This window comes from Drosophila subpulchrella, chromosome 2L (assembly GCF_014743375.2).
Source record: "Drosophila subpulchrella strain 33 F10 #4 breed RU33 chromosome 2L, RU_Dsub_v1.1 Primary Assembly, whole genome shotgun sequence".
Classification (NCBI taxonomy): Eukaryota; Metazoa; Arthropoda; class Insecta; order Diptera; family Drosophilidae; genus Drosophila; species Drosophila subpulchrella.
Window position 1 is genome coordinate 5,639,115 of NC_050610.1, and position 27,082 is coordinate 5,666,196.

At 43.1% G+C, this 27,082-nt stretch overlaps 8 protein-coding genes and 1 long non-coding RNA gene across 12 annotated transcripts; 4 read left to right on the top strand and 5 right to left on the bottom strand.

The window, feature by feature from the left end:
• Positions 1–13: 13 nt before the first annotated feature.
• Positions 14–2,229, bottom strand: LOC119548372 (probable cytochrome P450 28a5). Its single transcript, XM_037855590.1, has 6 exons — positions 1,980–2,229; positions 1,571–1,817; positions 1,402–1,506; positions 788–1,334; positions 461–727; positions 14–398 (listed from the first exon to the last, which is right to left on the bottom strand). The coding sequence occupies exons 1-6, from the start codon at positions 2,165–2,167 to the stop codon at positions 235–237; spliced, it is 1,518 nt and encodes a 505-aa protein (XP_037711518.1). The 5' UTR covers positions 2,168–2,229; the 3' UTR covers positions 14–234.
• A 1,352-nt stretch (positions 2,230–3,581) lies between these two features.
• On the bottom strand, positions 3,582–4,228 carry LOC119548179. Its single transcript, XR_005219279.1, has 3 exons — positions 3,979–4,228; positions 3,807–3,885; positions 3,582–3,749 (listed from the first exon to the last, which is right to left on the bottom strand). It is a non-coding gene; the product is annotated as an uncharacterized LOC119548179 (long non-coding RNA).
• Positions 4,229–4,562: 334 nt separating this feature from the next.
• On the top strand, positions 4,563–7,311 carry LOC119545966 (multiple epidermal growth factor-like domains protein 10). 2 transcript variants are annotated; one of them, XM_037851933.1, is made up of 2 exons: positions 4,563–4,817; positions 5,465–7,311. In XM_037851933.1, exons 1-2 carry the CDS (start codon positions 4,605–4,607, stop codon positions 7,190–7,192), a joined length of 1,941 nt encoding a protein of 646 aa, XP_037707861.1. In that variant the 5' UTR covers positions 4,563–4,604; the 3' UTR covers positions 7,193–7,311. The 2 variants fall into 2 exon arrangements, with proteins under 2 accessions (XP_037707861.1, XP_037707860.1); XM_037851932.1 differs by lacking the exon at positions 4,563–4,817 and adding an exon at positions 5,118–5,381.
• A 1,395-nt stretch (positions 7,312–8,706) lies between these two features.
• LOC119545970 (tenascin) lies at positions 8,707–10,248 on the bottom strand. Its single transcript, XM_037851937.1, has 3 exons — positions 9,887–10,248; positions 8,966–9,508; positions 8,707–8,903 (listed from the first exon to the last, which is right to left on the bottom strand). The coding sequence occupies exons 1-3, from the start codon at positions 10,186–10,188 to the stop codon at positions 8,807–8,809; spliced, it is 942 nt and encodes a 313-aa protein (XP_037707865.1). The 5' UTR covers positions 10,189–10,248; the 3' UTR covers positions 8,707–8,806.
• Positions 10,249–10,795: 547 nt separating this feature from the next.
• On the top strand, positions 10,796–13,589 carry LOC119545967 (tenascin-X). Its single transcript, XM_037851934.1, has 3 exons — positions 10,796–11,154; positions 11,691–12,254; positions 13,018–13,589. Exons 1-3 carry the CDS (start codon positions 10,865–10,867, stop codon positions 13,508–13,510), a joined length of 1,347 nt encoding a protein of 448 aa, XP_037707862.1. The 5' UTR covers positions 10,796–10,864; the 3' UTR covers positions 13,511–13,589.
• Positions 13,590–13,897: 308 nt separating this feature from the next.
• On the top strand, positions 13,898–14,440 carry LOC119545971 (epidermal growth factor-like protein 8). Its single transcript, XM_037851939.1, has 2 exons — positions 13,898–14,135; positions 14,189–14,440. The coding sequence occupies exons 1-2, from the start codon at positions 13,972–13,974 to the stop codon at positions 14,403–14,405; spliced, it is 381 nt and encodes a 126-aa protein (XP_037707867.1). The 5' UTR covers positions 13,898–13,971; the 3' UTR covers positions 14,406–14,440.
• Positions 14,441–14,913: 473 nt separating this feature from the next.
• On the top strand, positions 14,914–17,446 carry LOC119545968 (platelet endothelial aggregation receptor 1). The gene is made up of 3 exons (XM_037851935.1): positions 14,914–15,437; positions 16,061–16,597; positions 17,060–17,446. The coding sequence occupies exons 1-3, from the start codon at positions 15,007–15,009 to the stop codon at positions 17,367–17,369; spliced, it is 1,278 nt and encodes a 425-aa protein (XP_037707863.1). The 5' UTR covers positions 14,914–15,006; the 3' UTR covers positions 17,370–17,446.
• Positions 17,367–19,598, bottom strand: LOC119545969 (von Willebrand factor D and EGF domain-containing protein). Its single transcript, XM_037851936.1, has 4 exons — positions 19,402–19,598; positions 18,435–18,992; positions 17,716–17,919; positions 17,367–17,659 (listed from the first exon to the last, which is right to left on the bottom strand). Exons 1-4 carry the CDS (start codon positions 19,575–19,577, stop codon positions 17,404–17,406), a joined length of 1,194 nt encoding a protein of 397 aa, XP_037707864.1. The 5' UTR covers positions 19,578–19,598; the 3' UTR covers positions 17,367–17,403.
• A 361-nt stretch (positions 19,599–19,959) lies between these two features.
• Positions 19,960–26,394, bottom strand: LOC119547083. Of its 3 annotated transcripts, XM_037853781.1 has the most exons (6): positions 26,331–26,394; positions 25,669–26,261; positions 22,587–22,761; positions 22,416–22,533; positions 21,340–22,043; positions 19,960–21,109 (listed from the first exon to the last, which is right to left on the bottom strand). In XM_037853781.1, the coding sequence occupies exons 2-6, from the start codon at positions 25,969–25,971 to the stop codon at positions 20,709–20,711; spliced, it is 1,701 nt and encodes a 566-aa protein (XP_037709709.1). In that variant the 5' UTR covers positions 25,972–26,261; positions 26,331–26,394; the 3' UTR covers positions 19,960–20,708. The 3 variants fall into 3 exon arrangements, with proteins under 3 accessions (XP_037709709.1, XP_037709708.1, XP_037709710.1); XM_037853780.1 differs by lacking the exon at positions 26,331–26,394 and having other exon boundaries at positions 25,669–26,277; XM_037853782.1 differs by lacking the exon at positions 26,331–26,394 and having other exon boundaries at positions 20,968–21,109; positions 21,336–22,043; positions 25,669–26,277.
• Positions 26,395–27,082: the final 688 nt, after the last annotated feature.

A 27,082-nucleotide genomic window follows, 5' to 3' on the forward strand; every position in this document is an offset into this window, starting at 1 on the left:
AATTTTGATAATGTTTAATTTAGCCAAAAGTATATCTTTATAAAAAACAATAATACATTTAATAAAGAATAAGTATATGTACAAAAATCAATATAAAAGGAAAGCTATTGCAAGCTTAACAATCGCACTGGTGGTATGTATTATATTTAATGTAATAACAGATTGGAAACTTGTGCCGCTCACTAAGCCCATTTATGTCGTCTCTCTGAGTTGAGTGATGGATCAATTGAATCTCTACAGCTTTTCAAGGTCTAACCAAATGCCGCCTCGCAGACCAGAGATGAATTGGGCAGGGTCAAACTCATTGTCTTTGCGGGTTTTGGCATTAATCTTGACATTGAACTTTGAGAGCAGTTCCACAATGGCTGCCTTTATCTGCGCTGTGGCAAATCGCATTCCTAGATAAGAAATTAAAATTAATATCAAAATTCCTAGTATTTAGATGTATTTATCTACTAACCAATGCACACGCGTGGACCATCTCCGAATCCCATAAAGACACCACGTTCCCTGAACGTTTTGGCCGCATCGGGCTCCATAAAACGCTCTGGCTGGAAGGACTGAGGATCGGGAAAGAAATCTTCATCCACCATGAAGCAATAGTGGGGTACTACAACAGTGGTACCCTTCTCCACCACGAAGTTGGGGCCATCCTTGTTCGGAAGCTCGATTGATTCGGTGCAGAGTTTGTTGGACATGAAGGCGGGCGGGAAGAGGCGGATGGTTTCTGCAAAGCCAAGTAAAGACGTTTTTGGCAACATGTAGCCTAAAACCCGCTATAACTCACCCTGCAGACAAGCATCCAAGAAAGGCAAGTCGTTAAGTTTCTCGAAGTTTATAATGCCATCCTGCAGATGGGCGCGGATCTCCTCCCGCAGAAGCTCCTGAGCCTCACTATTACGTCCCAGGTTGAGGAGCATGTGAGCCAGCACCGTGGCCGTCGTCTCAAATCCGTCCAGCAAGAAGGTCATGGAATAGGCAAGCAACTGGCGATTGTCCAGCTTACGCTTTTCCCCGAGCTGCAGGATGTAGTCCAGGAAGTCAGACCTCTCGAACTGCTTTCCAGCGGATTGTTGGGCGCGACGGGCCTCCACTGCACTGCCCATCAGGTCGACGAAGAAGCGTTCCACTCGGAGCGGTACGAAGCGCAGTTTGATCAAGTGGCTCAGCGACGGAAAGGTACTAGTCAGCACAAAAAAGAGCACGAAGGTCCAGGGCTGGTTAAACAGGTCCTTTATACTCGCCATAATGGGCGTGGGCTTGTCTGAAAAGCTTTCAGCGCTCAGGCCCAAAACGCAATCGGTGACCATTTCTGAGGTGAAGCATAGACTCATCTGTGCGTTGTAAGTAAACAAAACGAGTTTACTTTCATACTACAATTATACATTTTAGCGAACTTACATGCTTGGCATCGATGCCGTCGGACGAACCCAGACGTAATTGCTTATCCACCCACTCGCTCAGCTTTTGGCACACCTTGTTCGTCACCGGATAGACTGTCTTAATCTGTAAATGATTTACACACATTAATCTAATTACGATATGTGTGCACTTGGATGCACTGCCTCACCCGTCCCATTGTTAGACCAGGAGTCACGTCTGCCCGCCTATTCTTCCACTTTTCGCCAGTTAGCGAGAACGGGTTGTTTGCAAAAATAAAATCAGTTTTTTCGTCAATGTTCTTGGCAATCTCATTGTCATGGAAGTTTTTAAAGTTGGATACGAAGACTCGACGGGCCAGCTCGGGATTGACAACCAGCAGCTGAGGAGAGCGGGATCCAAAAATGCCAACAGCGTCGTACTTGTGCTTATACTGTCTTCAAATAATTGGTTTAATCAGAATGATTATTTAGTAAAATATTATCTATTTAAATTGAAATTAAAAACGATAAACATTTATAGAACTGTTTGTACGAGTTCTATAGATACTTTTGTATTACTTTTTCTATCTTGTATATACCTCTTACCTTTTTACTTACCTGTAGATGTCGTTTAGATCGTAGATAGCATGGCGCTTCAGAGTAAACATGTGTGGATAGTTGCCGCATAATAGCTTGGGCTTGGGACCCGGCACCCCCCGCTTTCTCCAGTAGTCGTAGTTCCATATCAGAACCGCATACAGCAGCCCCACCGCCAACGAAACCAGGGTCAAAGTAATCAGAACCATATTCTACCGCTTTAAAATGTGCCTCCACACGCGAAGAACTCCGTGTAGCGTCTGCCGCGGCACCAGAAATTGTGCTCTATTTGTAGCTGCTCATTGGAATCAATACTCAGACCCCGGTGAGAGATTATTTCTACAGATACCTGGCTTTTCGTGAAACGAGCAATACTAAGTGAGCAAACTACTCAAAACACACCTCGGGCACTCGAGTACTTACATATAAATGATAAGATCTAATCATTATTGCAGGCGGTCAATCCTCATATCAAGCTATTAATATTTATTTACGATGTGGTTCCTAAAAAAAAGTTTACTGTTGCAACCCGGCCAGCCAATACGAAATTCACCAAACTAATCTTACTACACGTTAAAAATTTCATTTGCCAATTCCAACGGCTTATATTTCAAATTTCATAGTTCTGAAATATGTAAAACAACAAGATCAAGGGCTTTTTAAAAGTACTATCCACATATATTTTATTAAACTGAATGTGATACAATTATAATCAGGGCTCGAAAATAACTGTTATTTTGGTTTTTTCAAACAAAAAAATGTAATACCGGATCATATATACGAGAATAAGATGTTTTAATAAGCGGGGGTCTATTTTATCTGAATCTCAACGGATGTGTGATGTGTTCTTATTGAGAGTACAATTTGATTTGAAACGTTATACAGAACTCATAATAAAACAAGGGACAACGCTATAGTCGAGTACCTCGACTATCAGATACCCGTTACTCAGCTTAAGGGACCAAAGGGAAATGGAGATATGCAAGCAGCAAAGCGAGATTTAAATGCGCCACCTACCGGCGGAAGACAGATTTAAGCGTTGTGGGCGTTAGGGTAGGCGTGAAAAATTCATTATTCAATTGAATAAGTTAGCCGCGCACTTTGCTCTCTCTGAACGCCGGCAGTGCTTTTTTCGTTGCCGCTAAGTTCGGCCCGCAACTATTTACATACACACACATACACGCGTAAAACATTTCGCATTGTCTGGCTCTGACGTCATAGCTTTTTTTCTTGGGAGGTTTGTGGGCGTTAGAGTGGGTGTAGCAAAATTTTTTTTCGGTCAATCGATAGGTATTGACAAGACTAATACATTTCAGTTAAAATTTTCTATCTACCATCAAAACTGTAGGAGCCACAGTTCTGGGCGGTTTGTGGGCGTTAGAGTGGGCGTGGCACTCTACTGAAACAAACTTGCGCTGCGTAAGAAGCTCAGGAATCTGCACGCCAAATCTCAATAGCCTAGCTCTCATAGTTTCCGAGATCTCAGCGTTCATCCGGACAGACAGACGGACAGACGGACATGGCTAGATCGACTCGGCTAGTGATCCTGATCAAGAATATATATATATACTTTATGGGGTCGGAAACGCTTCCTTCTGTCTGTTACCTACTTTCCAACGAATCTAGTATACCCTTTTACTCTACGATTAACGGGTATAAAAAGGGTGTCGAGACTGGGTATCCTCTGGGTCGAAGTTCGCTTTTCAATGATTAACTCTGTATTTGGTACTTTGTAGTTCTGATTGCACTTACGAGCAATTTGCGAAATTACAGGATGTTTTCGAACGGTTTCTACAAGGAATAACCGTCATCAAGATTTTCTTTATGCCATCAAAACATTGTACTTACCTGCCACAACCTGCTCCAAGTACGTCATTTTGGCTAGGGGCTCGTAATATACCTCTCCTTCTTCAAGCACACACATATCCTGAGGTGCCGGAGGTGTACAAAAATGCCATTTACGCAATACAATATATCTTAATGTTTGAGTGCCGGTATACGCAAGTTTCTAAAAGCTTACCTAGCTTTGTTGTTTGTTTATTCTAATATAACTGTATACAGTACTGTGGGAGCCACAGTTTTGGACGGATTGTGGGCGTTGCACATTCAGAAAGAAAATGTAAGAATATATTCCGCATAAGAACTTCGGCTTGGGACCCAAAACCCCCCGCTATCTCCAGTGGTCGTAGTTATATATTAGAGTGGAATACAACAGCCCGACTACCAAGAAAGCCAGGGTCAATGTTATCAGAGCCATTATCCACTTCAAATGTGCCTCCACACTCTTTGAACTCCGTTTAGCTTTTGCGACGGCTTCAGAAATTGTGCTCTATTTGTAGATGCTCATTGAATTGGATACTCAGACCCCAGGCGAGGATATAAACTGGGTTGCTCTCAGAGGCTTTAGTAAAATGTTATATACAATCGGTAAGAGCTAATTATTATTGTAGTCCGGGATATACAATTGCAACTATTCAAAACTTTGTATGTGGTGGTACAGCTTATCTGAATCTCACCGAATGTCTGAGAAACAAAATTTAAATAAGTTCATATTGAGAGTTCGGTTCAGATCGGGTTGTAAAGCTATAAAGAACTCATTACAGAAATACGAACGCTTAGTCTTACAAGTTTACTGATCTTAGCATAATGTCACACATTCGATGTCTTTGGGTGTGCCTGGGCCTGCTTATAGCATTCCTTTACTTCGTTCGAGGCCAATATGCAAATGTTTGTAATCGACAGCAGTATGTTTCGTACACCCGTCAAGTCCGCAAGAGTAAATTGGTACCTTACGAAGAGCATTCTTATTGGAGAGGTTGGCAGACGAAATATCGCACTGAATATTTCTATCAAGATGAGGTAAATAAAGGATTTTTAAGAATGCCATTGTTGACCAGAAAACTATTGATTACATTGAATTTATTGAAATTTTGCTACATCTAAGCTCAGTTAAAGAAATGCTAAAAACTCCAAATATTTTCTTATATCTTGCTTAAAAGCGAGTAAATGCGAATTATTTGGGAAATTTGAGAGTCAGATACTATTATTTCTGACGCCCGGATGTGCTGATAGGCTGGGATCCATTAAAAAAACAGCGGATTAAAGCGCAACAATAACGAGGGTCCAGTTCTGATTGAATCATCGAGCAGTGTGGTTGCTGAAGATAGTGGATTTATGTTCTTTATGAAATTAAACTCAGTCTCATTATTCATGCATTCATATTCACTAAATTTTATGTGCCTGGCAGCGACCATTGGCATAAGTTTGGGCCAATTCTGGTCTGGTGGACATGTTTGCAATAATCCGCAAAGGGTTACATATACTCAAAGGGTTCTCAAGACGAAATTAGTACCTTATCCACAGTATTCCTATTTCAGAGGTTGGGAAACAAAGTATAGGCAGGAACCTAGATGGGAAGACCAGGTAAAGAGGGGTTTTAAATCTTTCGTCTTAAGTCATCAATTAAATTAATTAAACTGTGTTAAATTATATAAATTATACCCTAGGTTGCCCACAGATATGAGCCCAAATACAGTTGCTGTGAAGGGTACGAAGGTTCGATATACGATTGCAAGCCCGTCTGCAAGAACAAATGTCCTACCAACGGATTCTGCGCATCTCCCGATCAATGTAGCTGCAAACAGGGCTACGGTGGATCCGAATGCCAGCCCATTTGTCCATTGGGTTGTGGAAAGAACGAGTTTTGCGAGCTGCCCTCGGTGTGCAGCTGCCAAAGTGGCTACCATGGCGAAAATTGCCTTCCCATTTGCCCCGGTGGATGTGGAGATCATAGCTTCTGTTCGGAGCCCGGTAAATGCGAGTGCGAACCTTTTTATAAAACACTGGGAAACGGGACAGACTGCCGGCCAGTTTGCTGGCCGGAATGTGGTCAGAACTCGTCCTGCCAGGAGCCGAACTTGTGCACCTGCTTAGATGGATACCTGGATGATGGGCGGGGCAGTTGCGTTCCAATCTGCCAGGAGGAATGTGGCCCCAACAGCCGATGCTTGAAGCCAGGGCTTTGCGAGTGTGAGGATGGCTATGCCGGCGACGAAAGGGGTGCCAATTGCCAGCCCGTGTGCTCCAGTTGTCCGGAAAATGGTAGCTGCTTGAGTCCCAGTGTCTGCACCTGCAATCCGGGCTACGTGATGAAAGACAATCGCTGCGAGCCGCATTGCGAGGAAGATTGCTCGGATTACGGACACTGCGTGGCGCCCAATCGGTGCGAATGCTACCCGGGTCACGAGGTGACCAAGGTAGACATGAAATGTGCTCCCATGTGCACCAAGGGATGTCCAAACGGCTTTTGCTTTTCCCCGGAAAAGTGTGTCTGTAACTTTGGCTACCTGATGGGCCCGAATAACACCTGTGAGCCACAGTGCAGCCTTAATTGTGTCCACGGCCAATGCACCCATCCGGACACTTGTTCCTGTGATCCGGGATATGAATTAATTGAGTTCTCCAATCATATTTGCCAGGCTATATGCGAAAGCGGTTGCAAGAACGGTGATTGCGTGGCACCAAATGTATGTATATGTCACGACGGATACCAGCCTAACGACAGAAATCCTTCCACATCCGTTTGCAAGCCGCAGTGTGCCGAGGGCTGTGAATTTGGGGATTGCGTTGCCCCACACGAGTGCCATTGTTGGCCGGACTACGAGAAAATCAACGGGGTCTGTAAGCCTCAAGAAACGACTACCCAACCTACCGACACAACTTCGGAACCCAATACCATAACGGTCGATCTTACGACAACTACAGAAACAGATCTCACATCACCCACCGAAGTCCTGCAAGTACATCACTCAAATTGCACTGGCGGTTGCATGTGCTGGATTGAGTACGATGAGGAGGGTACTTTTAACACAGCCAAGTGCGCCAAGATCTGTGTGGATCCTGAAGACGAACCGTGTCTTAACTTGGATAACTGTCACTGCGACCTACCGACTGGTCAGTTGGTCTGCAAAGAAGACAGTAGTGAGGATAGTAGCTCAGAGGAAACACATTATATCTGCAAAATGCAGCAGTTGAAGAAGGCAAGATCGGAAGCCGAGGTCAGGGTTCAGGAGAGCACTAAATCTTCTACCAAAGTAATGGTCATCTTAAGCTCTTGTGCTGGAATCATCCTTGGTGCGGCCATTGCAGTTATAGCCACGAAGTACTATCGCCGTTCTGCCTCCAGGCGAAGCTATGAAGCCGACGAAGCCATCTGTGAAAATGATTTTGAGTAGTTTCTTCTATATAGCTAGTTCATCACTACACATATTATATAATCAAGAAAATTATAATTATAATAAACTAAGATACCTGTACAGTACTTGATATTAATAAAAAGTATAGGAAACATGCAGAATCAACCTTATTTGTTCAACACAGGAAAGGTGCCTTAAAAAAAATAATGTTGTTAGTCACCGTTTTTGGGAATATTTGTCATTTGAATGTTAATCATGTTTGCCTAAAGTGTTTATCAGTTCAAGAAATTCAGAATAGGGAAGAATGAGTTACTCCGTTTAGTCACATGAGAACCCGAGTGCTTTCAAATGAATTTTGGCTATCGCTGCTCCGAAATTTGTACAGCACTTTTCAATTTGAAAGCTTAGTTTTAATTTTGGCACAGGGCAGTGCGGTTCTTTTAAGGAAGTATCCGGGCTTATATATACAGAAATATACGATTTACAAATATGCCTAAGTTTCAACTGATTTTTGTTTGCCTGATATTGTGCGCTTTTAGCGACGTGATTGGAAACGTTGTAAAGAATAATAACGAAACTGATCCGACAGATAAAAACGTACGTGTCTTATTAAATGGTTCAAAAAAGAAAACGATTTAAATTGGTTATTATTATTCGCCCCTTAACTGCAATCAGTTGTATTTTAATAATAACAAAAATATTAATACCTACTTTCTCTTTGTAGACTGATACAACCGAAGTTACCACCACATCAACTATGGATTCATCTTCGGATTCATCTTCGGTTTCATCTACGGACAAAAGCACGGAGCAAAGTACTGATGCAAGTACTGATAAAAGTACGAGTGTAAAAACGGATGCCAGTACGGATAAAAGTACTGAAGGAAGCAAGGACGAAACTATGGTTAAAAGTAGTGATGAAGGTACAAAAGGAAGTCCGAATAAAAGTACTGACAGCACCGTAAATACGACTGACTCTTATCTGGACTTGGTCACAACGCGAAAAACAATTGCAAGAGCCGCTGTGTCTCAAATGAATTCAGATGGATGGAACACGTCCCTTCATTGGGTGTGCAGCATTGCAATTGCCGTGGCTATTTTAGCAGCGGCCTTGTACTGCATAATGCGGCACCAAGGGTCATATTCTGTCAAAGACCAATGTGACAATACCGTAATAGAATATAATAATCGCAAATAGACTTGCATCCCAAGATGTAAATAAAAAGAAAAGATTACACTTTTCTTTTAAATAATACATATTTCAAAACTTCAACCCATGTATACATTCAATTTGCAAAATTAAACATGCCTTCACCCAAATGTAATATACAAATTTAATTATCCATTTGTGTTAAATCACTTATTTATGAGTCACGGTGTTATGTTTTTTTGATAATAGCTAAAATGTTGTTATCTTGAATGGCACCGGATTAGGGCCTTACAAAATAAAAGCGTGCACTCTTTTTGTATTATTATAATTATGTAGTAAATTATGGTCATATCTTTTTGACACATGTTCAAGATGGCGGTTCCCCATAATCTTTAAAGAAAAGGAGATTTTGCATTCGATTTTAATTGGATTTCTTTTTGGGCTGTTTTAATATTTCAAATTTTCTGATATAGGTGGAGATCAAAACATTGTACTTAGGATGCCTACACCGGAACACACATAGTAGATTGCTCATGGTAGGTGAATCCCGGATCGCAGATGCACCGGTTGCGGCTGACACACACGCCGTTGTTGCACTTTCTGTAAATGTTACGGTGAAGAACGTCATTGGGTGAAGAACAGAACAGAAGTTAATGACTCACTGGTAGCAATCGGCCTGGCAGACACCGTCCCTGGTATGGTAGCCGGGTGCGCAGTCGCACTGGTTGTTGTCCTTGCAGAGGCCCCCAATTCCGCAGTCCGGTTCGCAGACGGGCTGGCATCCGTCGTCGGTCAGCTGGTATCCCTTGGAGCAGCCGCAGACCTCCGGTTCGGTGCAGTTGTGCCGCGGACTGTTGCCACACCCACTGCTGCAGATGGGGCGGCAGAAGCGGCGCGTCTCGTCCAGCTTGTAGCCAGGATCGCACTGGCAGCTGCCGTCCAGGAAACACTGTCCATTCTGGCAGCCCAGCGGACAGGCGAACACACAGTCGCCGTTGTCGTTCTTCACGAATCCCTCGTAGCACTCGCACTCCCCCGGTATCCTGCAGCTCCCATTCTGGCAGCCGCATTGCGCCCGGCACACGGTCACGCCCTTCAGCCGACTGGCCGAGTATCCGGTGCAGCAGACCTCGATGAGGGACAGCCGGTTGGCCTGGTCCGTCTGGATGACGCTGGGGTAAGCGTACTTTTCAACCGTATCGGGTCTGTTTTGATGCGAGACGAAAAAGTTTTAGTTTTGCTGAAAACTCTAGAATGACTAATCCAAGATATTGTTCATTGCGATAAAAATAACAACTTTTACAGACTCAAAGCCTTATTATAATTATCAACCCGAATTCTTATTAAGGAAACATGGTTGATAAAACACATTAAAATAAATGTGTAATGCAATTTTGCTTAGTATTTTTAAAATATGTTAAATTATTTTTGGGAAAGTAACATACATACATTTACATGAAATAAATATTAAATTTAATTGCATTTTTTTTATTTTCTCAAAATATTTTGTCAGTACTTAAAATTATTTTAGGGAAGTAACGACGATAAGAAAATATTGTTCGGCAGTGCAGCCAAGTACTTACGGCACCCAAATGCGACACTTGTGCTGCCCTCTATCGGACGGCGTTTCATGGGACCGAATCAAATATTCCCGACGTTTCGGTGGCTGCTCAGCGATTCTGGGATCTTGGAAATTGGCTGCTCCAGGTCGATTAAAGGACAACTGCCTGCTTTCTACATAGCCGCGGCCATAGCTACCTGGATCCTGGGATACGGGTCTCCTGTTATAACGTTCCGAATAGTTAGGCACATTTGTGTGAATAGTGGGTAGACACACCATTAGCTGAAAAAAAATCAAACGAAGACCTAAATCTCGTAACCACATTTTCAAAACCCGCACGCTTGGTTTCCGTTCTTAAAGTGTTTACAATTTGCTAGCTAAAATTCTACTAATTTTCGCCGCTGAGCAGCGTTTAATATGTTGTCTTATCAGAAAAGCTATATTCGATGCTAAGGCGAAAAGAGAGGAATTCGATTTAGTTTGTTTCTGAGAAACATATAAAGATGAATTTTTTAGAGTTGGGACTTGATGGTACCTTTTCTATACAATTTCTTCAATACTTATATTATAAAATATATCTAACAACAGTATAAAACACTTTAAAATAACCTTCTCCCGTTAACATTTTTTTTAATTTGCCATTTTGTAAGAAAATATATTTTCTAGTTTTAAAAAGCTTAAGCTGATAACGTTTTAAAAATTAAAATTTTTAAATTAGTTTTTGGTTTCCATCTCTATCATCTTAGACAAACAAGGCAAATCACACAATTAGCAATGAAACCCCATAAAACAATCTTTAGTTCGTTCTCACTTGACATACATTGGCCTTGCGAGCCCTGGATCTCCGCCTCCCGATTCGAATTAAAAGCTGAAAGCCCTCTTATCATTGCCTCCGGCTGTGATTAGAGGCTGGCCCAACTGCGTCGTCGGCGGAGCAGTAAACAATCGCGACTTGAGCGCTTCGGTAGCGCGGCGCAAAGAAATCTGTCCCGGAGCTGAGATGTCGCCACTTCTGCGCTCTCTGTGCCTCCACTCGGTGCTCCTGGTCCTGTTCCTCTGCGTCCTGCAGGCCGTGGAGCTGCAACTCCACGAGCAGCAGCTGCAGCAGCAAAAGGACGAACAGTTGCGCCTGCGCGAGGAGCAGCGCCAGCGGGATCTGCTACGGGAGCACGAGGCACTCCAGCGACGCCTCTCGTCCTCGACCACCAGCCGGAAGCCCTACATTATACCCAATGGACTATCGCTGCCCCGGAGGGGGGAACATCCGGACAAGTGCTACCGGGAAGTGCCGTAAGTGGGTGGTGACTCTCAGTTGGATAAAGAACCAATACTTTGATGATCTTTGGCTGCTTCTGGGCCTAATCAATACTTGCCAAGATTCAGAAGGAACTAAGATACGAGTAATCAAACTTTTCGTACATTACTTCTAATGTTTTATATATATTTATTTATGACTATGAGGTTTTGTTTATATCAAAATCAATATTCTATGATCTCTGGATGCATCTATGCCTAATAAGTAATAAAGAAACGAGTGAAGACTGATATTTTATAAAAGTATCACGAACATTCTCCTTTTATTTATTTACAAACGTGTTGCTTAAATTATGTTAAATTATTTAGCTACTTCATAGAACATTTATTTTTAATATTATAATAAAAATTACCAAAAAATTAAGAGAACGTACATACAATAATATACTTGCCCTGAATTTTAAAAATTTTGAATTAACTGCAACTCACTAATAACATCACTCCTCTAACATTCAGTGCGAATATTTTTTTGAGTGCCTTATTATGCCTATACTAACCGATGGCATCTTCAGGGCCGTGTTCTTCCAGTACGACAAGGAGGTGAAGATCGTGGGCAACAGCTCCACCAACCCGTACTTCAACGTGATCGAGGTGTGCTGCAAGGGCTGGCGGCGGTACGAGTACGATTGGAGCCAGTGCGTCCCCGACTGCGGGGAGCGGTGCCAGGAGAACGGCTTCTGCTTGGCGGGCGGCATCTGCCAGTGCTTCCCGGACTTCGTGCTCAACTACCGCAACAACTGTGTGGCCACCTGCCCGCTGGGCTGTCCGCATGGCCGCTGCTACCTGAACGGCACATGCCACTGCGATCCGGGCTATGAACTGGACGGATCACGAAAGTTCTGCCAGCCACAGTGCAATGCCACCTGTGGCCACAACGAAGTCTGCTTGGAGCCGGGCAAGTGCACCTGCGCCGAGGGATATGCCCGCGGACTGAGGGAGTCCGCCGCCCTGGGATGCCAGCCCGTCTGCATTCCCGACTGCGGATACGGCCACTGCGTCCGGCCCAACGAATGCGAGTGCTTTCCCGGGTTCCTGAAACGGCAAAACAGCGTTTCCTGCGAGATCGAGTGCTACATGTAAGTGCTTTGATTACGCCACTTACCCAGAACCTGTAGGTTAAGAAACATTCAAGTACTTTGTTCTTGAATTGAGAACATTCGTTCTTAAAAACCGTGTAAGTACATTTTGGTATCAATGTTCTCAATACTAGAACGAAATGGTGAGAAGAGAAAAGTTAAATTGAGTTTATTTAACAACTTTTTAATAGGTATACACTACTGGCTGGACTAACAGTTTAGTAATTAAAATATACAATGTAAATTCCGCCAATTCAACTTGATTCAAGAACAATCAAAATATTTTTAATTTAGTTCTACTTCTAAGAACATTTTGAAATCACGTTAGAATTTTCTTTTTTCTTAAAAATCCGCATTTTCGCGATGCCAGAATTTTTAAACCTTTTGGAATAAATCTAAAATTTATTATAATTTTATAAAAGTTCTTTGAAAGTTGCTAGTTCTTTAACGTTGCTAGGCAATGGAAATTTATAAATATTTGGAAGCTTAGAGCTAGCAAAGCGCACATTTCGCGTAAGTTTCTTATGTGCATCAATATACATATATTGAACACTACTTAACGCTGAAGTGATTTCTGTGACACCCCTGATTTTAATAAAATTTTATAGCAAGTAAATAAATAATTATATTGCAAAAATCATGTGATAAATAATGATAGAGGAGCAACTTTAAACTAGGCGGCTCTCCTTACACATTTTAAGATCGTCTAAAAGAGTGCTACTTTGCAGCTCATGAAATTCTTCCAACTTGAACTGTCTTTTAGGCGCTGTGAGAATGGCTTCTGTGCGAACAGGACGACTTGTGTATGCCAGAATGGATATCGCTATGACCAAAATACGACGAGCTGTCTGCCGGATTGCGGGGACAACTGCGAGAATGGGATTTGCATCTCGCCGGGAAACTGCCGCTGCTTCAAGGGCTACGTGCGGAACCGGGAGAAATGCGAGGCGGTCTGCGTCGGAGGATGCGGCTTTTATGGCAAGTGCATAGCCCCCAATGTGTGTGGATGTGCTGTGGTCCCGGGTCCCGAACGAACCTACCAACGGTGCGAGTTCGGGTTGTGCAACTCCATGGGACGCTGCCGCTGCCAGGTGGGAATGACGCGCTTCATCGACCGGTGCATGTCCCCGGATACGGTCACCACATACGCCTCCACGAATCCCATCAAGGTGAACGCTTCGCTGATCCAGGAGTTCAATCTCCTGCTGGGCAGGCACTTCAACTTGACCACTCTCAGCGACATGTGGTGGCTGTGAGATAAGGGCTCCCACTAAAATACTGCTTTATTTTCAGAGTCACAAAGAAATCACTAATAAATACTCATATATTTTTTAAGAATTAATAATCGTACATTTCTTAAAAGTCAAAGTCTTATCAGTGGATTATACGCTTATCTTGTGGCTTCATCTCTGGGTCTTATACTTTTTTGGGAGCGAGAGAAATTTAGTTTCTTTATCTGCCGAATAATTTGTACCTCTTCTACGAAATGTGTTCTCTTATTTCGTATTGCCTTATAATTTTTCTCTACCAAATCAATATACCCCACGAATGCCGGGTACTAAAATAGTAATTATCTTCTTGGGAATATAGAACATTTCTTTCTCCGTACACTTAAAAGCAGAGCTTGGCGCAGACGACAATTTAGTAGCTACGAGACGTCGGTGAGCATTGCGCTCGCATTTTAATCCGACCTCACTCTCAGTTAAATTAGAGCGAAATGCACTTGACATCCACGCTGATTGGCCTCCTTATCGTCGGTCTGGGAATCGAGCTACCCACTCCCACCGTCGCCCAGTTCTGGATGTCGGTTGATACTATCTCCAGGTGGCGAAGTGAGACCCTGGCCCAAAGAGCCTCAGGAATATGCTACAAGACTCGCACGTAGGTAATCAAATTGGTTCGCCCGGCCAAGCTCAAGATCTATTCCCTTTCAGTGTGGATACCGTCAATCCGAATTCTAGGATCCGACAGATCTCTTACTGCTGCGATGGCTATGTGAATGAAGGAACTACCCAGGTCCTGAAGTGTGTACCCATCTGCAGCGAAGACTGCTCGAATGGGTTGTGCGTCACGCCCGGGGACTGCGAGTGTGCTCCAGGATACTTCCGGAAAAACGGAAAGTGTCGTTATGAGTTGGATGATAAGGAATAAATAAATATATGATGATTAAAATCCGTACGATCTTAGCTCAATATTTATTCGTTGATCGAAACAAAGTTAAAGATTATATTGGACAGGTGGGAATCGCATCATTAGGCAAATTGCTGAGACAAAAATTTGAGAAAAAAATATATTTTTAATATATAACAAAATATTTTTTGTCAAAAAACTTCGTATTTATTTCCTAAAAAGCTTCGTGAGCTGTTTAATATCATCATAAACATGTTTTGCGACTTAACAGCTTGCCTTTCATCCAGTCAGCAGCTCTCACGAGTACTTGAAGTCATCGCTGAACGCCAAACTTTTCTTGGAATTACCCAAAAGCAATGAATTTTGTTTACGAGAGGCAAGTTATAGAAGCGATCAATGGCTCTGAGAGCAAACCTTCGCTTTGTTTGCCCCATTGATAGGTCCAGCGACGAGGTGCTGATTAGGAGGGGGGCAAGAGGTCGCCGGAGGCGATTGGCGACGGAGAGATCCGCAGCTTAGCATCGGGAACCGATTAGTCTAATTGCAACTACAGCCGCCAGCGGACGTGGACGTGGGCGCAGAATAAACTCTCATAAGCAATCCGTAATCAAGTGACATCACCATGAGGTCATCGTGTCAGCTGTTGACCCTGGGTGTTCTGCTGGCCATCTGCTGCCTGGTCCAGGGACAATTCAAGACCTCCGGCATCAAGACGCGCCAGCCACCATCGGGAAACCTCCAGCTTTCTGGAAACAGTAGTGAGTTCACCCAGAGTGGCTTCGAATGGAGCAGCTACAACGAGAGCAGCTATGGCTGGAATAGCCAGAACCAGACAAACTACGCCTGGAACAACCAAAACCATGTGGGCCAGGAATCCAGTGGATATGTGCCTGCCGAGACATACCAACCCTCCACCCTGCCGCCACTTTATGGACACTATGTGCAGGCGGTGACTTCGCCGGCTCATCGGGCCCAAGTCCTCGATGAAACGGCCCTGTTCATCAACAAAACCCGATCTGGAATGGCCAGCGGGGTGTGCTTCAAGGATGTTCCGTAAGTGGCGGGGTTAACCCAATCCCAATCCCGATCGGGTGAAAAACAATTTTACAATTCCACTTAAAGTTATCGCCCAATTCGGAAAACATTCGAAAACAAGGCAAACAATTAAAATAGTGAACTAACGACCTTAACTTCCTCTGCTGGCCTGATAATTAAATGCGCCTTGATTTTACAAGTACATATATGTATGTATGCCAAGCTAATAATGTGAATGAATTTAATATGCAAGTTCGTAGATAAGCTGGAAGTTTTTGCTATTAAAGCTTTTTGAAGAAATATTTTGCTTTCGTTCTCGAGAATATGTAAGCTTACATAATAATGTCTCAAGTTTAACATCATGACAATACCTACCTCTCAAGCAATATTATAATGCCTTTTTATATGTAAATTTCCATTTGTTACCAAAGTAACAAAAATATTCGTATGCCAATTAAAGTTCATATTTTGTGAATTTAAAAACCATTTTAATGTTTGAGGTACCGTAAACTTATATGAATTCAATTTCAAAGGAGGTAGGTCTCTTAGGAGTGTTTTTAAAAATCTCATTTAACATTAACCAAAAATATTAGTATTCATTTTAAAACAAATGTTTTAATATTTAAATTATTTATTTCCAGAACCGCCTCGCTCCTCCGCAGCTCCCGGGATAAGTTTGTGGGCAACGGGACCACTCCGGACATGAGTCGCATCCAAGTTTGCTGCGAGGGCTACGAGCGGAACCCGCACATTTACCGCCGCTGCGAGCCAATTTGCGCCGATGATTGCCACAACGGAATCTGCACGGCTCCGAACACCTGTGTCTGCATCCCTGGCCACGTTCGTACCTCCGAGGGCAAGTGCATCTCCACCTGCCCCCTGGGCTGTGGCAATGGGGTGTGCGATGACAGGAACGAGTGCAAGTGCCGCGAGGGATATTCCCTGGAGCCGGAGAGCCGCAAGTACTGCCAGCCGGAGTGCAATCCCGGCTGCTCCTTCGGACGCTGTGTGGCGCCCAACAAGTGCGCCTGCCTCGAGGGATACCGCCTGGCCGCCGACGGATCCTGCGAACCGGTCTGCGACAGCTGCGAGAACGGCAGGTGCACGGCTCCAGGGCACTGCAACTGCAACGGCGGCTACCTCAAGCTCCAAGGTCGCTGTGAGCCCATCTGCTCCATGTAAGTACACATATTTCCTATGGGAAAAACGGATCGAAGCTTTTTCATTTATCTGGAAAACACTTGATTTTAGAACCAATACCTATTTTAGAATATTAAACACTACACTATAGCCTCTCAAACTAAAGAAAGAATACTTTATCGTTAACATCAATAACACCTGTGAACAACAAAAGAAATATGATCAAAGATTCTTTTTCAAAATCATGTAACAGTTAAATATGGTGAACAAACGTGCTCAAAACCTTTCTCAAAATCGAGACGAGATCAATTTTTCAGACTTCTTTCATCATAAAAAACTAAATCAAGAATGTTTTTATCTCAAAAAACGAATTTAAGAGTTCTTTCGTCTTGATTTCAAGAACGTATGTTCGTAGTTCGTTCTTTGTTTAATAATTCTCCAGCTAAAAGAATACAATCTTACTAAACAGACAGATTTTTAAACCCTCTGCCCCATTTTAGACCCTGCAAGAACGGACGCTGCATTGGCCCGGACATCTGTGAGTGCACTTCCGGCTTCGAGTGGGACCGGAAGTCGGGCGAGTGTCTGCCGAAGTGCGACCTGCCTTGTCTCAATGGCGTATGTGTGGGCAACAACCAGTGCGAGTGCAAGACAGGATATGTGAAGGACGAGCACCAGCGGAACATCTGCCAGCCCCACTGCCCCCAGGGATGCCTGAATGGCTTCTGCAGTGCCCCCAACTTCTGCATCTGCAGGCCGGGCTTCATCAAGAGCGGCATCAAGGGACGCCAGATCTGCCAAGCAGTCTAAGTTGGACCTGAAATTTTTATTGTTTCCTTTAAGATCATAAATCAAATAGACGTCCGATTAGGGCATTGAACTCGTAAGCCAGCTGTCGATTAAAGTGCTTTCTCTTTTCGCTGGTGTAGAGTTGCTGGCTAAGGTGCTCGGGCTTCAAACAGCGATCGATGAAGTGCGTCTGCCCCGCAGGACAACTGCAGTGCTCCACATCATCGCAGCTGCCATTTCGGCAATGCTGTTGCCCCTGACCACAGCCGCAGATCTCGGGAGCCACACACCGACCGTACTTGCCACAGGATCTGTATAGTAAGTAGAGTGGTATGAGCGGGGGGAACTCTAATTCTGGAACACAAACCTCTCACACTTGGGCCGACAGTCGGCACCGTGGGCCTCGTAGCCTCCAAAGCAGCGACACACTCCGGGTGCAATGCATACCCCATTCCCTTGGCCACAATTGTCGGTGCACTCGGGCAAACAACTGGTGGTGTTCTCGTTGTAGCGATATCCCTCCCGGCAGTGGCACTTGTACCTCGACTCGCAAAACCCATTCTCGCAATTTCTATAGGGGATCGGAAACAGGTTAAGTATATTAATGGCATATTTTGACAACGGTCTTTTAAGACCTTAAATGCTATGACTATTTCATGAAATAATTTTATGAAATGAACATAATCGTGTGTGTATAAACACCGTTTCATGAATTCGATAACACACGAAAATTAAATATGAACTCAGAATCAAGCATGAAATACTGAGGCATAGCCTACTTCACAGCCTACTACTCTATAAAGCTCTAATTCAACTTCAAATTATTTGGCATTTCAGCTGATATTATTAAGTTAATTTGTCGGTGTGTAGAAACAGGTTCTGTTTTTATTTAATTTATTTAAAATTTTATGGTAAGTTTAAACCTATTCAGTTTTTCGTTTTTAATGTCACTTATTGTTTTACTAATCATTATGAATATTTGTTTTCCTAAAATACTGAAAATTATAAATACATTCTTAAAAAAATATCAATTTTAAAAATATATAATTTCTAAAATTGACTGAATAATAAAAAATGGAGACTCACAGGTAACATTCAGCTTCGCAGACATTTCTGTTCGGTCGCTTAATGAATCCCGCGAAGCACTCGCACTGGTTGGGTGCCACGCACTTGCCGAATCCGCAGTCTGGAGCGCAAACGGGTTGGCATCCCAGTTCCGCAGTCCTCCGGTAGCCGGGGGAGCAGTCGCACTGCCCGGGAGCCACACACTCCTCGTGTGTGCCACAGGCCTGGGAGCATTGCGGACGGCAGAACTGCCGCGTGTCCTGGTCCAGGACAAAGCCTTGATGGCAGGCACAGGTGCCATTCAGATAACACCTGCCGTTCTGGCAAGCAATCGGACAGGTGTGGATGCAGGCGCCATACTCGTTGCGGACGAACTCGGCGAAGCACTCGCAGTTCCCCGGACTACGGCAAAATCCATTTCGGCAATTGTCCGGCGAAGTTTCGGAGCAATCCGGAACACAATCCTGGGAGTACACATCCCGTCGGTAGCCCACGCAACAGACCTCTATTCGATGGTAGTATATCGTCGAACCATTGCCGCGCACCGGGGAATCCTTCTCGGTTTGGAAAAACACAGTTCTGTAATCGGGTAATCTTGTAAATCTAAGGGCTTCCCCGTGAACTGATCGAAATCAACTCAAGTTATCTCAATGTCATTTAATTTTTGTTTGTTTTAAATGTTTAATTTTTAATGTGACGGTCGACAAAACTGAATTAAAGACAAAAGGTTTGCCCTTTCTTTTAAGCCGAAACTCCCACTGTATTTTTCGGTACCAGACTAAAAATTCATAAAATTAACATCACATTGAGAAGACGAATTTGTCGTTCTACACAATTCAACTTCCTGTTAACTTTTTTGACAGTAACAAAAAAAGTCTTGTAATATTTAGATTTATATCAAGCATTATAAAAATGATGTTTATGGAATATACCCCTATCAACCAAAAAACAAATGGACTCATTATAATCAAAACTATACTGTACTCACGGCACCTCGCGATGGCAAAGATGTTGCTGGCGCTCGCGGGTTTGACTTAGGGACTCAAAATCGCCGTATTCCGAATTCTCTATATCCCCGTAAAGCTCCGTTGAAGCGGCCACAATCAGGCCAGGAAATGCCACCAGCAGAGCGGTAAGCACGGCCAAAGGTCCACTAAATTGCATCCCGCCTTATTGTTCTGAGCTTCGATGTCGAAGAGCGAATGAATGAGCTGCCCTCCGATTTGGATGTACTTATTTATGAAGCCTCTCTTATCAGCATCGGCTCTCATTCTCGGAACACAAAAGCACTCCAGAGAAAAGCTAGATTTAAGCTACAATCGTTTTGCCCCATTCAAACATTTTAAGTAATTCATAATGATATTTATAATAATAATTCCAATTATGTCCTTCAAGTTTTAAAGTATTTATTTTTTATTAGCTACCAAATGGATGTAGATAATTTATACATTAACCTTTTATTAAAATAGGTATTTAAATATTAGTAAGATTTATTTATTTTACTTTACTGAAGAAATATTTTATATCCAATTCTTATCGGTAGTGGTTCCCTATGTGTAGTTTAAAAAATTGTGGTAGTGCCGAACCCAAATCAGTTGCGTTTCTCACTGGTCAGTTTTCTTTCTTCATACAGTGAGTCAACAACAAATCAAAATTCGATTCATAGAGAAGTGAATTTGGTTAATTTATTATTAAGGCTTGCGATCATATTTGTGACTGCATAGATATAATCCCAGATTATATCTTTAGATATATATATATCTATAATCTAATATAACAATCGGTCTACCCATGCGTATATCATAGATCATAGATAAATGGAGAAAGCAGGATTGATAGGACTCGGCTCTGGTATTGCGGCATTTTCTCTTAATAACCGGTACAAATATAATGATCGTTCCTCGTACAATGTCTAAATAGGATATTTGAAATATTTTATGTTAATTTAAAGTTATCATTATAAGAGAGATTACCAGAATAAGAACTTATCATCTAGTAATAATATATCATAAGCTACGTTACGTAGCTCCTTATATGTACACATATTATTTTTACTGTCAAAAGATGTAAGAACAAATGGGGTATATCTGAAAAAGTTGGCAGACGTTGAGTACAAACTTAAAAGAAAAATGTGTGGAAATATTTTATAAGAAGATTATTTCATGAATGTCAAGAAAATGTATTCTCAATTCATTACTTACTTACTTATACCAAAAGTCGGAATTTTGTAATATCTACAGGCGCATTCAAATATTTAATAGGTGCAAGACCGTTGGCTTATAATTCCGCTCATCCTCACAGGTGGGCAATTCTTTTGGCAGTCATCTGGGCAGGAACCTGCAAGAAGTTGGAGTTCTGTGGGGGGATTATCAAGTGGGTGACATGGTGTGATCGCTGATGAGGATGATGACCCCCGTTTGAGAACTGTTCACTTGCTGGCATCACTGGCGGCCTGGCTGGCAAAAATGCGGAGGCAGTTGTGGAGTGCTGGACGTGTTGGTGGTTCCGAGGGTGATGCTGATGGTGGAGGTGGTGCTGCTGATGGTACCGGATCTCATCGTACAGATGCGAGTCCAGGCTGCCCTTGCGAGACTTTGGCGAGACCACCGAGTAAAGGGACTCCTTCCTAGCATATGCGTAGGGCGGTGTTTTAATCGAAGAGTTATTGCTGGGCGTGTCATATAATTCTGGTTGTGCTGTGGGATAAATTATGATAAAATATTAATTTTCTGTTTCATTCTAAATTGCTTTTAATTAGGTTTAGTCTGAAAATCCCGAATTTTGATTTTACTCAATCCAAATACAAAGACCAATTTTTTAAATAATTAAAATTATAAATAGTTAATATCCATATCCTTATTTTTTAAATATTTAATGTTTTGATATTGTGATAGCTACTTTAAGGTCGGCAGAGACACTTACATACCCTCGTTCGAGTGGGGCGTGACCGCAAAGACCACGGGCGGTTCGGGCAGTGGTTCGTGGAAGTTTTTGCCCAGGGCCGCTGCCTCGGTGAGAACCACCTCCGGATTTGCCGGCAACGTGGTCACTGTCCCGTTGGCATTGTAGACGGCTGAGTTCTTGTGGTGATACCTCCGGTAAATGTAGAGCGAGCCCACCGCAATGGCTATCAGCAGAAGTAGCATAACGCTAACCAGTGTGGTCACCAAGCCGGACTGATGATCCGCAGCCGCCGCCTGGCCCGCGTTGGAGTTACCTCCAACGAATCCGGCCAGATGTTCCTGCGGCGAGGTGATCCCATTGGTAATGACGTGGATGATTTCAGGTGTGGGAACGCCGGCGGCTGCGGCCGAATGAAGATTCTCGAGCAGCTCACTGCCCGACTGGTGGACAATGATCTTGGGCGCGGGCTGGGCGTTCTCCTGGTTAACTGGCTGCTTGATCACTATGACCTCAGGCTGGGTTGGGGGCGTGGTGGCGCGTGGAATAATACCCATCTTCTCCAGCGTGGAGTTCACAGTCTCCACGATGACATGGCTCACATTCAGCTCCAGCGGATGATCCTGTAGGATGCAGGCACCAGTTTGCGGATTGCAGGGCTTCTCATCGCAATCGCAGGCCTTGCGGCACATAATGCCATGGGTTCCTTGCGGACAGGGCTGTTCGCAACTATATGGTAAAGATATAACGTCTATTAAAGTGACATTTTCAGAACTATTTAATTATAAGCTACAAGCTAACGACAGTTACTAGCAATATTCATTCCAAGGTCCGATTTCTCAATGTCATATTAAGTTTTGCCATTAAGTTAAATTGGCGCTCCTAACTACAACTTTGGTCAATCGAGAAAATGAAACTAAATCGTCTAGTACTAGACTCTGTATGGATAAGTCACTTCTAAAATTAACATCACAACGTGATGTGCATCCAAGCAATTTAACTTCATGTTAACTTTATCTGACAGACATTGTGAAATCGTCCCATACCATAAATTTATTGTTTTTACATATGCAAAGTTGGGTCTGTACAAGCTCTACTCACAACTGTCCTGTCCAGCCGGCTAAGCAGTGACATAGTCCTGATTTGTTGTCGCAGGCTGCTCCATTTTGGCATTGGCAGGGGTTCTTGCAGTCCAAGCCCCAGCGATCATGATCACATCCTTTGAAAAGATCATTGAACCGAGGAAATATGTAAGTTTTCCTAAATACTCACGTTGTGTGCAATGTTTGCCAACGTAGCCCTCCTCGCAGCTGCAAATGTCGGGCATTACGCAACTGCCACGCCCACAGCCGCCCCGACATATGGGCTTGCATGTGGCCTGGCTGTCGGAGAGATTTCCCTCGTAGCCTTGGCAGCAAAAGCGAACAGTTCGCGTCTTGTTCAATTTCTGTAGAAATAAGTTTTCAGAAATAGAAGTATTTTACTCCAGACTTTTTTTTAGTATAAGATATAAATTTATTTAACGTCGATCAACAAACTTAATAATACTAACTCCGGACTAATTTTTTATTATTACCTAAAACAGATAGTAGAAAATGTGTTTAATGATTAATTAAAATAATTTAATAGCAATGAGCTTTTAAGCGATCAGAAATTAAGCAGAGCCGAAAAGTATGCCCCACTCTGTTAAGACTCGACCCGCTTGCCAAGAAATCTCCGACCTTCCACAAAATCTCTTTGATCTGGAGGGGGCATCATCGCAAGGGATCCGTAATTGGATAAACTTGTGAAGAGCCCTCGTCTCCATCAACCCTGTCAACGCCTCAGTGTCACTTGCCCCTGTGGCCAGTGGACTTTGGCCCAGCTCTTGACAGTTACAGAATTAAGATGGAGATTATTGTAAGTTGTCGTGCAGATGGGGCAGATGGGGCAGATGGTCCCGCCCCCAGAAGTACTGCACACACCACCCTCGAATACCCCTTGAGTTGCCAATTTAATTGGATAACTGGATTCCGGGCGAGCTTCTCACACTCATTCCGGTCCCAGATTTTGTCCCAGTCCACATTTCCCGACTCACGCATTGTTCGCCCTCAAGCTGATGGATTCGTATCTGAATGTGTAGCTGTATCTGTATCTGTAATCTGCGTGCATGTGTGTACCCCACACAATTAATAAGGCGGAAATTTTAATATAAACAGTGAAATTCGATTCGAGTTTGGTCTTTTGATTCATTGTGTCTGCATAATTACGCCTGGCTTTTCAAATGTTTGTCACAAAAAGTAATTGAATACAAGTTGAGCAATTTATTGTACATGTGCCACTCGAATAACACACCCCTTCGCTTTGCTTTTCTGTGGTTTCTGCCGTCAATCAGCTGCAATGACAATTTTTTCCTTTGGAAAGCTATCGAAAATCTTTCGGCACTTTTGTGGCTCAAGTTGCTGACTCGAACTTCTTAAGGCGTTCATGTTAATGTTAATTAATTAAATTAAATTGGTGAATTAGTGGCTACATTTTCTGACCAAAAGCCAAGTCTTGGCCAAGCAGGCGTTGACCAAAATCGTGGGGAATGCGATCGACAGGGTTAGAAAACTGTTGCGGCAACCGGAGAGATATGTTTTCCAGTGTTCGGGGAGCCGGCCATTTAGGCGATCCTCTGCGAACACCTTGTCAAAAAAGAGCCTCAAGAGCTCCAATTAAAATAATTATGAAATTAATTCGAACCAAGCAGTGAGCGATCTCGACTCGCACAAATCATTAGACACGAAACGGGGTAAAAAATAAACTAAGCCAAAACTGGCTGCCTCTTGTCATGGCGATTGCAACTCGGCTTAGTGATGCAATCGAATGTGTGTCAACAGCTTTGGCATCAAGTCGCCGCACACAAGTGGAGCTCTTAATGCCCCAGCCGATCCACCGATCCAGCGATCCAGCCTTCCAGCCTGGCCATAAGTGCTGGATTTTCCGCTTTTCATTTGCACTTTCCATCACTGACACCATGACATAATTATTTTGCCTACCCCCCGAGTCCACCGAAAAAAAGTGGCAAAATAAATAAATGAATAGAAAACATAAAAAAACCAGAAGAGCCTGATTAGGCCCCTCGGATCAGGCGACTGCAACCGGATTCTGGCCAGGCTTGGTCAACACTTGGCCGCTGCCGTTGTTTTCCTCGCATTTCCCACTGCGCAGTTCAAAATGGCCAGGCGGCGGGTATTGCCGACTTAATAGTTTGTTTGCCTGGCTCGAACAATTGTCCAAAATCAATAATTTTTTATTGACACTAATGGGGAATCAGTTATCATCATTTATCATAGTAGCATTTAAAAAATTGTGATGTAAATGTACTCGTTCTCGTATTTTAAATAAATGAAGGATCGTTAAAATAAACATGACAAATGGGTGTGTTTTTTTCAATATTGAATGTGATTCGCAATAACACAAACCATTACCCATTTTGTCTTTTAGTTTTAGATTAATTTTAACAAATGGAAAATATTTGTAAAAATATTTTTTTTAATTGTACTGTTAATTTAATTACGTTTTAAATTGATCATATTAGTGACCGTTAAACAAAGCTACATTTGCTTATTCATATTAAGTATATATAAGATTCTTGCCTTAAATAACATATATAATATAAATTAGAATTATACAAAAGTTTGTATCGTTAGTGCTTAAATGTTTTTTCAATAATAATTGGAAAATTAAAATTATAATGTTTCTATTAATGGGCGCCCGTTAGTCAAAGCATTTAACTTAAAAGCAATGCGTATACGCCGCATGTGCCCAGTAGTTCAAGAAGTTTGGCAGCCAAGGACACACATGGCTGTCATCTCGGAGGTCTGGGGTCAAAACCGGTCGGTGGAATCCCAACCAAGTGAAGTGCATCTGCAGCTCCTGCGGTGCAGCACAGCTGCCACAAATGCCACTCGACTCGGCTTCCGTTCTCCGAAGCAAAAGGACAGGAAGCCCCGCTTAGATTGGAAACCAGAATTGCGCAATGCATCTGGTCGCGGAGAGAACCCAAATAGCGAGCGATATACAATGTATGAGAAACGCAATCAAAGTCGGCCATCGGATCGGGGCAATTTATGGATATCGTGGTGAGCGGCTTCCTGGTTGGGCAAATCGAAATCAGGTTTGTGGCGCAGGCTCCCCCAAGATGGTGGAAAAAGTGGCCACGGCGAAGGTGTTGCCACTGGCTGGGGTTGGGATTGGAATTGGGATTGGGACGACGATGACGCAAGAGATGCCCGCAAAGGCAGAGCCGGCAGTGGAACACCTGCGACCATTTGGAAACTTGGCTATTCGGCCTGCTCCGTGCTCCGGAGGCAGAAGCAAATCGACTCACCTGCACCCGCATCACCTCGCGCATTTCCGTCTTGTAGGTGGCGCACCTCGGCGGGATCTCCATGCACCAACTGGAGGTGCGCACGCGCACCGGCTGCATCTCCGGCACCTGGACATGCTCCACGTAGGGCTCCTCGCGGATGCAGATGTTACCCGGTCCCTGGATGGAGGGCTGGGCCACGACCACGTCTTCAATGTCCTTCACGTTTGTGTTGATCTTCAGGCTGCTGTTTTGTCCGGAACCCAGTGGTATAACAAATACCAGGAGCAGGAAAAGTTTATTCAGAAACCTTTCTCGTATCATACTTGTCGAATTTTATATTATTATGTGAGAATTAAAGACGGTTCACTTCATTATCGCTCGATTACCAAATAATTTTAAATAGTTCAGTAATTAATCATTCTTCAAAACTATGTTATTTTTAAGGAATGTTGATACTAAGCTCCTAAAATCTTGTTGATAATGGTTATTCCTTGTATAGTCTGGCTTATATCCTAGAACTATTTCGTATATACACTTCACTATCTTATATTCCAATAAAGATGTACTTCCAACGAGGATCTTATCCGTTGACAATTATGATATGATATGCGCTGCGTGTACGGTTGGATCGCGAGTCTCGTGAAAACTGTTTCCCCGTTGGCGGCGATTCTGTTACTCACCCCGAATGTTCCTCCTCGAAATAAAGTAAACTACGAAAACAGCAACAAAATACAGTAGTCATTGCAAATTGTCGTCGAGCCAATAAAGGCCGTCAGGGGTGGCGAGGGACTTGAGATCGGAGAGCGGAAGTACGCACTGCACACCCGATTCCACGATTCTACAATTCTACAAAGCGAAAGTGAAATGTAAAGCACCCCGCAAACGGAACGCACGGTGAAGTCTCCACTGCAAGTGAATGAAACGAAACTCCCCAAAGCGATTATGTACGTACTAATGCCCCGTTCCCACCGGCCCCGCGATCATGACGATGATTGCATCTAATTGAAATGTTGATCATGTCCTTAACATGCGGCTGTCATTGCGGGGCAAAAACCCGACCAGGGCTGTTGTTTTCGTAGTCACTTTGTTTTGATTTGACTTGCGCTTTTCTTCAGCTCCAATGGCGTTGATCCGAAACTGAGGAGTAAATGGATCAACAGAAGTGTGGGAGAATATCAAAAAAATAATACAAGTTGTTAAAAGAATGATGTCTCAGAACTGAATAAAATTTAGTAATAGTTAGTCCAATTTAAAAAGTATTGGGTTTGTTTTGTGACTTATTAAAGATTAATTGCAATATTAGTCAACTGTCAGTTAATGTAAAAATATTATAGCTTTATTGATAGTTAACCCCTCTTAAAATATTTTTTTAAGTAATACATCAGCATTTTGGCACTGATAATGATATTTGTTTGTTATTTCGTTTGGAACC